At 35.7% G+C, this 12,291-nt stretch overlaps 1 protein-coding gene across 1 annotated transcript; it reads left to right on the top strand.

Moving 5' to 3' along the window:
• The first annotated feature begins 7,750 nt into the window (after window positions 1-7,750).
• LOC100375173 (uncharacterized) lies at window positions 7,751-11,459 on the top strand. The gene is made up of 2 exons (XM_002734976.4): window positions 7,751-8,131; window positions 10,509-11,459. Exon 2 carries the CDS (start codon window positions 10,512-10,514, stop codon window positions 11,412-11,414), a length of 903 nt encoding a protein of 300 aa, XP_002735022.1. The 5' UTR covers window positions 7,751-8,131; window positions 10,509-10,511; the 3' UTR covers window positions 11,415-11,459.
• Window positions 11,460-12,291: the final 832 nt, after the last annotated feature.

Raw genomic sequence — 12,291 nt, 5'->3', positions numbered from 1 at the left:
GTCCGCCCAGTGCCACTGTGGAGATAATATTATCTCACTGACTCGCTGGTAAGCCCAGTGCACCTGTGGAGATAATATTATCTCACCGTCTAGCTGGTCCGCCCAGTGCCACTGTGGAGATAATATTATCTCACTGACTCGCTGGTCCGCCCAGTGGATATAATATTGACTCACTGGTCTACCCAGTGCCACTGGTGATTCACTGGCAAATAGTGTTATCTCTCTCTGACCCAGTCATTCCCACAGGCGCCTGTGGTCATTCCCATGAATATTGTTTGATAAAAAACGGTAAAAAAATACTGTTCGTGAAGCCCACCGCTTGTCTTTTCACGCCATTCTCCAAATTTCACCGTAGGTGGCGTCTTGTTTTTGACTTCAGAAGGCATATCCCACGATAACACGTTTTCCTGCTGTATTATCATAACAACACTACATTATCACACATTTCGTGCATAAATGAAATAAACATGGACAAAATAATTCCATTTTGAAAAAATAAAGTGTTAGTAGCATTTCTATGGGATTGGCGTACTAGAATAAATGGGTTCAATTATCAGTGTTCACTGATGACATCATTTAACTGGCCATCTAGAGGCGACATAACGCCAGGCAAAGCGGGCGTTTGTCGTCTGCTTCACAGCCCGTTTTAGACCCGATATTTAGGGCATTTCGCAGCACATACAAGTTGTTTTTATCGACAGAATTCATTCATAGATCCCAAATTTCATGTACAGAGTGTCAAAAGCCACACCTCTGCTCTCCTGATATTTAATGTACATTAGAAAAATAAAACAAAATGTAGTAAACAAAATATGTGATAAATAAAGTCAAATATTTGCCTCGCCAAGCACTACTGTTTCGAACATAAATTACAATTTGATTACGACTAATAAAGATGCATGTTATTTATCAACATTCACGGTGAAAGGGGGAACATTAACGTTTTTCAAGTCAGCCTTTCGATGGTGTGTCACTGCATTCAAACATTGGTAGCAATTGGGGTCAATGTTCACATGACACAGTCTAGGCTATAAGTACGCATGTGCTGGCCGTGCTTATTTTACGTGTCGATATCCCGCCAGCCGACCTTGTCAACAGAAAACTAACAGAAAAAGACATTCAAATAAACTTTGAAAAGTAGTAAAGTAGTAGAAAAGTAGACGGCTGCGAAACCCAGCTAAGCCCAGCAGCCACGGGATGGGAGATTGCGACATCTACTTCAAGTCTTCAACCCACTGTGTACATGAACTACACGATACGAATCTTCCGAAATGACATAGTATTGATTAGAATAAAACTTAGCACCTAGGTTATGTGTCGATATAGACAATTTTGTCTGCCCATTTCGAACTTTATATTACCAGAATTTTCACAATATGAACGTCATTGAACAACTAACATGATGGCGATATTTAACTATCTTGACCGATGACAAATAACACTGTAAATAAGTTTATTCCCACAAAACAAATGAATCACCAATGTAAAAAAAATAACAAACATATCCCAACACAAATCTAATACATCACTGCTAAGGGTATAAATAGTGTTAAACCTTCATAGAATGGACAGAGTGTGAATACTAGTATTATCAAGCAAACACAATCGCAGAGTTTTCAGTTATAATCAGAATGTTAAGGTCTCATGCCACTAATCAACCAATGGCTGCTCAATTTGAATGCCTTGCAAGAACCAATGAATTTTTTTTAAATATTTTTTTTTCTCAGGTGTTCCCTGTTTGAGGGCGTGATCACCTGGGTCAAAGATGAGACCAACATGTGGTCTTTTGTTTACTACTTCGAGGTTGTGTAACTGTGGGTTTATTCTGTGTGTATTTGGATGTTCTAATCTTTTTCCAGTAATTTCAGTAATGTGGTTTATTACTGGAATGTTGGTTCGCCATGTTTGAGCAATGTTTTCAACTTTATTTATCATTTTCATATAGCAATCTCATCATATGTTAACTTTGTCATCTATTGAGTTTCAATTAGTGGTATGAGCCCTTAACTGTGTTCTCCCCAGGTTTATTATTAACAGTTCGGATAATTTACATAACATTTGAATTAGCATAATAAAGAATATACAAATTTAGGTTGTAATTATCATATCTATTGTTATACTAACCAGATACTCGGGTCTACATCACGTGCATTATAAAGACAACTGTGAGTTTCAGGTTAATTTGTATAACTAAATCATGGTTATCATCATAATTATAAATTAACAAAATAAAATTATAAATTTATGTTTACAAACAAATTCATTAAATCAATAGCTTTTTGACTGTCCATAGTTATTTAATCACAGTCCCTCTATCCTAAGAGCATTGCATGCCCATACATCCAAATTACTGTGTTTTTAATTCGCTATTTTCGCTGACAAATTAAATTTACGTGAACAAGTAAAATAGCAATTAAACAAATTGATTATTTCCTTCACGAATAAAACACAGTTAATATGCCCAAACATTCAGAAAAAGTAAATAAAAACATTACGGTTTAATGTCCGGTCCGGATTTGGAGCCAATGATAGTAAGTGGTCCACACGCCAACGATTGAAATTTGTTTAGTTCCAATCAAATTATCGTTCGAAAAAATACCTCATTTGTGAGTTGTGCTTTTGATACAAACCGAAGATCGCGATCGACCCGTCCTAAGACTACCGCCATTTTGTCTTCCTTGCCCTCGTTCGGAAAAAAAACAAGCAGCCAGTCGGCTGAGATAGCTCCGCTGTTAGCAATGCACATTTCAATTGAAGAACAGAAGATATCATTAGAAAATGAACAATATGAATAGTATCAAAGCAATCGGACTTACAGTTTTTAACAAGAAGTCGAAAATATCACTTTTTACCAAAAATTACAAAAATATTCACCAAAATAAATTAATTAGAGAATTGAAGATATCATCACAAAATGGACAAATCTGAGAGAGGTCCACGTGTAGTACCTATATATGTAATATCAAAGCAATCGGACTTGCAGTTTTTAACAAGAAGTCGAAAATATCACTTTTTACCAAAAATATTCACCAAAATTAGAGAATTGAAGATATCAACATGAAATGAACAAACTAAGAGAGGTCTACCCAAGGTACATATACACCAAGTATCAAAGCATTCAGGCTTGTAGTTTTCAAGAAGAAGTCGAAAAAGTAAAACATTGACACGGACGACGGACGACGACGACGGACGACGGACGACGACGGACAATCACTCATATGATAAGCTCCCAGCGGAGCTAAAAAACACGGCTGTCAGCAGGAGCTCAGATCGGCGAGTGTATGCCTCATTTACATACACTATTTTGGAGGTGAAAAACACGGCTGTCAACAGGAGCTCAGATCGGCGTGTGTATGCCTCATTTACATACATACATTTCTGAGACCTTGACCTCCATCACACACAGGTAAGTACACTATATTTTTCTTGATCCAATGAAATTTTGGAAAATGATTTGATTAATAATTAGAGTTCCACCTCGGTAGGACATCTTGGGTGAGAACTTTAGATTTAATTTTATCAGTAATGCCATCCCAATTCTGTGCCATGTATGCATCGTTATTCCCAAGAAAGGTGCCAAGCACCTTTAGCCCCTCATTGTTCCACGTAATGGATAATGGTTTATCAGTCCGTGTTTTCCAACCTCCTGCCCAGAGACCATTTGACTTATTAAGATTAATTCTTGAGTTTGATGCCTCCTCATATATATGTATCCATTTGCTTAATTTCAGAAAATCGTCGTTGTGTGTGATAAAAAGGCTGCGTATGCTGTTAAATGTACCGGGTTATTATTTGAGTTGTGGATCTTAAAACCCTGCATACCACTCTCTTTGCGTATTTTGTTCAAGAATGTCTCAATAACAATAGAGTACAACTGACCACTGAATTGACAGAATTTGTGAGTGTCGAATTAACCCTAATAAGACTTTGTGCTCCAGAATCAATTAAAGGCTTCCTCAAAACCGAAAGCCTGCAGTGTTTTGAATAAAAAATCGTGATGCACCCGGTCGAACGCTTTCTGCTGGTCCAGAGAGACTTTAGCATGGTACATGATTAATGTTGGAATATGAAATAATATCCTGCACTAGACTTATATTATCATAGATGCGTCTTCCCGGAATACAATACGATTGATCAGTATGAATTTTTTCACCGAGTGAATCACAAAGCCGTAGAGAAAGTGCTTTTGTAAAGATTTTGTAATCCGTGCAAAGGAGGCTCACCGGCCTCCAGTTGCTCAATAAATTGTTATTTCCATTGTTGGGCAACAAGGAAATAACTGCCCTCCGACAAGACAAAGGTAGCACACCATCTTCAAGAGAGGCAGAGAAAACGTCGTACAGATCATTGCCCAGCAACGTCCAAAATTGTTTGTAAAACTCACACGGTAATCCGTCGGTTCTAGGAGTCATTACCACGTGACAGAAGTTTTACAGCCTTAGAAAGTTCATTAAATGTAAGATCTGAGTCGCATTTCGCTTTTTGATCGACAGACAACTGAGGAAGATTTTTAATAGAATATTCTGACATTCTGCGACCTTTATGTTTTTCTAGTTCAAAAAAGTACGATGTTGGTGCATCATTTTCATGTAATAAGTGATCATGCCGTGCTCGTATGGCTGCTCCTTTCGCTTCAGTTTTAACAAGATTTTCGAGTATATCTCGCTTTTCGACCTCGTGGTTGCCGTTGTCAATCACTTCTAACTGTTCTATTGTTTTACAGATATCACGTTTAATGGTGTAGTAGTTTTTACTGAGCTTGGCTGTATATGTGTCCCTTTTGGTGACATGTTGGCTCATCATTTGACAAGTAAATTTTGTAAGTTCGCTCATTGTGAACTACATTAAAAACACAATTAATATTATCGTGTCCAGGAACCATGTAGACCTGTCTACGAAAAGAAATAGCATGACGCAACTCGGGTTGATTCAAGCCAAGCGGTATCATTCGCACAGAACTTACAATTCTGCCATTATATCGTGTGAGCTGTTCTTCTAGTAATGAATTCAGAATGAGCGGTGGTACTCCTGACAAAACCGACAGTAGCTATAGAGTCCAGGACAATAATAATGCTGCCATTTGCCCTAGATGCAGCAATGATATTCTTAGCACCAACAATTTTCGAGATTGAATCAACATAAGAAACAATTGGAATACCACTGACTGACTCACACTTAATTCCATGTTTACCAGTCAGCCCAAAGAAAGACGTTGTCAACGCCCTGGCAGCCACCTTGCTTGCCAGCGTGGCAGATTGTCACGAGTCAACAACACCGAGAAACTAAAACGACCAAAAACAAGGCAGACTTATGCCAATCGACCACCAAGTATTTACAACAAAGTACTAACAAGAGAAAAGGCTCACTGTGTTTCTACAAGTGTGACGTATTAGCGTGTGCAGCTCATTAGCATACATACGTACATACATTTCTTTTTTTTTATTACTCAAGTATTAAAAGTAACAATTATTTACAGTTTAAAAAACTCACACGTAGGTGAGGGGAAATGAACAATTAAACTAATCTTAAATCGAATAATAATTAACGAGTGAAATGATATCGATTTCACTTGTAAAAATGACTAATAAACGAATGTATATAAAGTGTAAATGCGAATGAATAAAGCGAGACTGAAATGTGTGAAAAATAATGATATATTGAAATTAAACGAGTTCATAAACGAGTTAAATTTTGCGATTGTTCCTTTGCCAATGTCTATTTGAGGGGAGGCAAGGGGGTAGCTGGTACAGTTTTACGGGAAATAAAAAGGGCTTTTCACAATTTACGAAGAAAAAAAAGACGTTTTTACAGTTTACAGTGTAATAGAACATTGAAGGGTCCGAAGAGCTCTCCAACTCAAATTCTCCGCCATTGCTGCGCCGTGTGAAGAGACGCATGCGCATATTACCCTCGTAATGCTCTTCATTCGGTTAGAGGGCCTTTTACGTCTTGACATTCAATTTTGTAGTGAATTGTGTCATCTAATCGTTTTACAGTTTCTAAAATGTAATTTCCCTGGATTATTCTTTACGATTTTTTTATTTGAATGTGAATTTTTGTACGTACGAGAAAAATGACACATTTTTACAGTGTACGAAAAAAATATTTGATTGATTACGTTGTACGTCCAGCCTGTGATTACAGAATTACGGCATTTATTTTTTCTATTTACGTTGTACGAATAAAAAATTATTGCAATTACGTTGAACGAAAATAACCCTTGCCCCCCTATTTGTGTTGATCTTCTGTAAACTTGTTACGTGGTAAGTAGTCTAGCCATTGTCGATGACATTCGAGATTCTTAGTGCGTCCCCATCTAGTGTAGCCACTGCGCCATTAACACACCACTGTAGTTCAAACACATCCAATGTCTCCATAAGTAGATGGTAGTTGTAATCGCATATATATTTCAGACGAGAGAAGAAGCACTGTACCACGTTGATTTGAACCGAGTTTTTTAGTTTGTTGTATGTGGTTATGTGTATAGCTGTTTTTAGTGATGAAAGTAAATAACACGACAAGCGATGTGACTCTAAGCGGTGGTTTTTTCCCCTCGGTGGACCAAGAACATAGTAGTAATGCCTTTATTAAAATCATATCCTGTTCAGGATCTGGATTTTTAAAATACAATAAGGTTTCAAATACATACAGAATGGCAAGACGAAAAATACAAATGAAGACATAGTGAAAACATAATAAAATCAAATAAAAACGGAGAACAAGGAATGGTTAGAAAAAAACAAAACAGAAAAGGTATCTTAATAAGTTATATTAATTATAAAACAGCTGGTATTTTTTGTTTATGAGTGTAATTTCTTAAATTGAAGCACTCAAAGATATATTTTGCCAAATGAATTAGTGATTGCTTATCTTTTGTTTTTAGAATGTCTACAGTGTTTTCAATATCAGATTTGTCAATTGTTGTAATGACCTTTGTGGTATGGAGGAACTTGTTTCTTAAATCAGCATAGAGAGCACATTTTAATAAAAAATGACTTTCATCTTCTATTTGTTTTTCCTGTCATTTTCTCTCTTCTACTGTTTGGTTGATGTATCTTCCTGCCTCAATCTGCAATGTGTGCGCACTGATCCTCAGCTTAGTTAGAGCAGATCTGTGCGATGGGTTTTTTAACATTTTCCAGATATTTTTCAAAATCGAAATTATGTTTTATCATTCTATAAGTTCTTAATTTATTTTTGCGATTTTTGCCTTTGTTATCATTATATAGTGTCTCTAGTAGACTAGAGGTACATTTTGCCAGTCAAGTAGTTTATAGATAATTGTGTTGAAAATGTCAAATAGTGGTGTTAGCCTTGGGCACTCGACAAAAATGTATCCTCATTGTGTTTACGGATTTCAGGAGAAAGCTGCCAGTGGGGTAGCCTTGGACCCACGTCGTTGTGTCGAGTGGACGATATTTAAATCGGTCACTTATGACTGTCCGCTTTACCAACGCTATCATGGATCCTTCCATAGCATTTTGACATAAATTTACTAGGAACAGAAGTGTACCTTTTTCTAAACTAAAACATGTCAGAACGAATGTATTGATTATTAGCAATAAAATGTGACACTACAAATCCCCCATTCATACGACTTTAGAGCAATTTTGTGCGAGATCATTGTACGACAACGAAAAGTCGCAAAACGAGAAACCAGTTTGGTAGCCGAACGTGCGCATTTGCAAACTGCAAACAACACCTGGCAGGTCATGTGATCGCGCAATTATTTATTTTTGCATGCGCAAAGCATTGACGCAGCAGGTCGGCGTCTTCTTCACACCGAACGTTCTACGGCTGGTCGCTATCGCACAGCAAACTAATGCAAAATCGCTCGGAGTTGGGTATTTATATTTAATTTCTGGAGTCGTATTTTATTAATAATCATTGTTAAATTGCAGCAAGCTCATTTGTTAGCCCACAACTGCTGGGCAACATTTTGCTGCACATTTCCCTGAAAGTTGCACAGGAGGATCCATGGCGGTGTTGAGTGGGCTGTCAAGCGACCGAATATAATAAGCCCACCGTGGATCTAGGGTTATGTTGGGTGGAACTTTTAAGCTTAACAAGATCAAGTGTACAGAACAGTGAAAACGTTTAGTGGACACTGTGAAGGCTTACTAAAATACTCGTGAGTATTAATCATACCGTAATTCAGTTCCGGGATTCAACTGTGTTTTAGCTACTCGGTTGAAGCTAGCACTAGCAGACACATCAAGTAGACATAGGAAGATAGCAGACGCGCTAGCAACCAATATCTATCGGGCAACACAATATTTTCAACAAAACTCAGGCACCCAGTAATTCACTTAGAATGGGGAATGAATAGAATTGCTCTGTTATTATCCAATTACATTTATATATTGAGGTTAAACTATGATTACTTGATGAGACAGTGTCTGCTAGCTTTGACTGTCTCCTGTGAGTGTCTGCTAGCTTTGACTATCTCCTGTGAGTGTCTGCTAGCTTTAGCCGAGTGTAGAAGCTTTATCCCAAACTTCTGCCGATTGGTGTGTGTGTGTATTGCGGTACTAACTTGACTTGCTGGATAGCTGGCTGATAGACACACTTGCCGGGCTTGGGGTTTGAGTATGCCTTAAACGATTGGTAAATGAGGGGGGGGTGATACATTTCGAATAAACTTTGACCTATGATCAGTAAACCCTAGTACACGTACCTTGTCCATTAGGGACGGACCATTTGATATCCTGGGGGCAGGAAGATTGAAATGAAGACTACTTTTTTTTCCCTATCTGATATGGAATATTTTTCAGCATTGTCATAGAATTTTTTTTCACAAAATCTCCCCGGGATATCAAATGGTCCACCCCTTAGTTTTAAATTTTTAAAACTATTATTTGATACATTAAAATTAAAACAGTTTTATATGTTAATTGTATTTTTTGGAATAAATATGTGCACAATATTTATTAGACTAAGTGAAATCTATGGAATGAATGAATGCACAAAACCCAAATAGAGCACAAGCATTCCTTCTAATAGAAGTGAAAACACTTTTTAGTAATTCTTTTACATTGGCACAATATGCTTCTGATTTGGCTCAATTACACGGTAATTGTCAAGATTTCAGTTAGTGTTGTTTGCGAGTATTCAACCAAATAAATTAAGGAAAATTATTTATTACAATTTTTTGTTTCAATAGTGGCACATAAGTATAGATTTAGACTCAAGTTATCAACCTATTGACCTATCTAATAAAAATGTAAAACAAAAAAATTTAAATTGTTGGAACTATTTACATAGCAATTCACATTAAAACGTTATTTCCCAAAATTAAATTTTAACTATCCTAATAATTCATGACGGCCAGGAGTATCCATCTCATAACTACCGATACAAATGATTTTTTTAATACAGGTAATTGAGCAAAATTTTGAGATATGTTGAAACTTTTCACCAATCAACTAATCTATCAATATATTGGCCCCAAAAAGAGAAAAGGGGAGAAGAAGAACAACGGCATGGCTTAATGGTAGTTTTTTAAGAAATGAATACTCAAAGTTAAACTGGCTTGGAATTGACCTAAAAATGTAGAAAACATTCTAGTGACTAGTGGATCATATCCATGGGAATGAAATACCCCAAAACGGATCAGAAGTTTTAACAAAATCAGTGAAGAAAGTATAAACATGTTTACAAAAAATTTTGAGAAGATGAAATCTTTAAAACAATACTGTTGAATTAAAAGAAACATTAAAAAAGAAAATTACATAAAGGATCCTTGTGATCATCACAGAATCTCCCTTGTCTTTAAAATTAGGTCAAACTCTTTAGATCTTGAAGGTAACAAAATGGGATGGAAAAATTACAGGGGTAATGAAATTTGTGGAGTCTGCAATTAGGGCAAAGAATACATTTACCACTTTCTGTATCTTATAAGAAACGAGTTTTATTTAGCATTAGAAACCTCACTGAGAAACAATGTTGAATCTTCATCACTAATGAATAGCTTTCTTTCAGGGGGGTTGTATTATAGGTTCAATTTCCTTTTTGGTGATGTGCTATGGAACATAAATAAAAATGTGGGAAATACCTCATCAGCTTTAATCAGGAAATATGTACTGTGGAATACTTTATTTTCGCTGGAATTAATTTTCGCTGAAAAGGCTTTTTGGGCGTTTTGCTTGGAATTCATTTTCACTGATTTTTCATGAGTTTAATGTGAAATATAGGAAAAAAAGTATATTCGCTGGATTTTATTTTCACGGAATAGCGAAAATAAATTCCAAGCGAAAATAAAGTATTCTACAGTATTCTACAGTAACTGATTTATGGCAATATAGAAAAGAAATGATGAATGTATATGTATTACTGTTTTCATAGTGCCAATACAAAGGTTGAATTAACATTATTATTATTCATTATTATTATTAAAACCATTATGTAAAATTTAATGGTTGCACACAACCTCGACTTTAATCTTAGTTATTGACTTCCATTACTCACATTTTCAACAATGTATTAATCTTTAGTTTTCTATTTCACAGAGGATGTTCACAAAGGAAGAAGCCACTGAATTCATCGAGGACACACTAGAGATAAAAGATCCACTGAAACAGTTTGATGTAAACAGACTGGTGTTGCTGAACAACATAATAAGAGCTATTCAGAACAATATTCCTTTTCAAAATATTACACTGTTGTGTCTACAGAAAAATGATCGAAGAGCACCAACAATGGAAGAGATAAAACGTGATGGTCTATCACTTGTTGGTGGTATTTGCTCTGTGAATAATGTATTTGTGAAGTGTTTGTTAGAGACTATTGGTTTCAATATTGATTATGTATCGGCAACTGTAACTCATCCTGACAACCATTTTCTGTGCATTGCAAGCAATGTAATGCACCAAGGAGATAAATACATGGTAGAAGTGGGATGCGGTTATCCAACATTTGAAGCCATTCCTTTGGATTTTGAAGAAGAATCGTCAATATATAAATTCTCATTTATGCAATTTAAGCTTGTTAGAAATCATGGGATTATAGAAAGGCAACATTTTCGGCACTCAGAAACCCACTTAAGATTAGGCAATGACCCTGTCCATAAGAATTTATCAGGGCAGTGGGTGAGGTTTTATGATTTCAAAGTCACTCCTGTCGAATATTGTCACTTTGATTCTCCCATGCATCAAGTTTACACAGTTCCTGGTGCAAGCCCATTTCTGCTTAGTCTTAGATTGGTTGTATTTAACGATGAGCGGTGCTCTGTGGTAAGGGACAACCTCCACTTGCAAGAGGGTGATGACAACAAATTGCACGTAGTTGAACGTTTGGAATCAAAGGAAACTATGATAGCCTGCATCTCCAAAATCTGTCCCCAACTTCCAGAGTTAGATATAAAGTGTGCGGTTGAAATGTGGGAAACTGAAATTAAACCAACACTTGAAAAATAATAATTTTTGGTTAGAACATGTGTATTCAATAAATATTGGATTGTATCATTTGTCTCATTTGTTGCCATCTTCTTACTTGGGAGTGGTAGAAACAATGTCAAAACCGAGGAATTTGCCTCTGCTAAGGCTTCTTTGTTTGTTTCAGAAATTGTGAAAAAAGTCTGTCGTTTCTATATCAATCAAATTAAAAACAAATCATGTAACTTTTGAAGCATCGACAACCTGAAAATGTTGAATAGTTCTTTGGTATTATTTTTATTTTGAAAAAATTCAGAATTTTCTTGTGTTCGAACATACATGAATAAAATAAAACATCTTGGATGAAATGGTTATGATTTATACCAGTAATACCAGAACGCCATGACATCGCCCTGACATTTTCACTCAGTTTTCAGTTGTGAAGTTGTTTCGTAATATCATACTGCACATTAAAAATCGGCTAATATCATGCCAAACATTTCATATCTTATCATACTGAATATCATACAGAGCATTTAAAATTAGCTAATATACTGAGCATTTCAGATTAGCTAATATCATACTGAGCATTTAAAATAAGCTAATATCATACAGAGCATTAAAAATCAGCTAATATCATGCCAAACATTTCAAATCTTATCATACAGAGCATTTAAAATTAGCTAATATCATACTGAGCATTAAAAATTAGCTATAATCATACTGAGCATTTAAAATTAGCTAATATCATCCAGAGCATTTAAAATTAATTAATATCATACAGAGCATTTAAAATTAGCTAATATCATACTGAGCATTTAAAATTAGCTAATATCATACTGAGCATTTAAAATTAGCTATAATCGTACTGAGCATTTAAAATTAGCTAATATCATACTGAGCATTTAATATTAGCTAA

The sequence above is a fragment of the Saccoglossus kowalevskii genome, chromosome 11 (assembly GCF_978046115.1).
Source record: "Saccoglossus kowalevskii chromosome 11, keSacKowa6.1, whole genome shotgun sequence".
In the NCBI taxonomy this organism is placed as follows: Eukaryota; Metazoa; Hemichordata; class Enteropneusta; family Harrimaniidae; genus Saccoglossus; species Saccoglossus kowalevskii.
This window is presented reverse-complemented; position numbering and strand designations above follow the sequence as displayed.

Excerpts from the sequence above, each read along its gene's own strand:
- LOC100375173 (XM_002734976.4), top strand. The coding sequence starts at position 10,512 with ATGTTCACAAAGGAAGAAGCCACTGAATTCATCGAGGACACACTAGAG.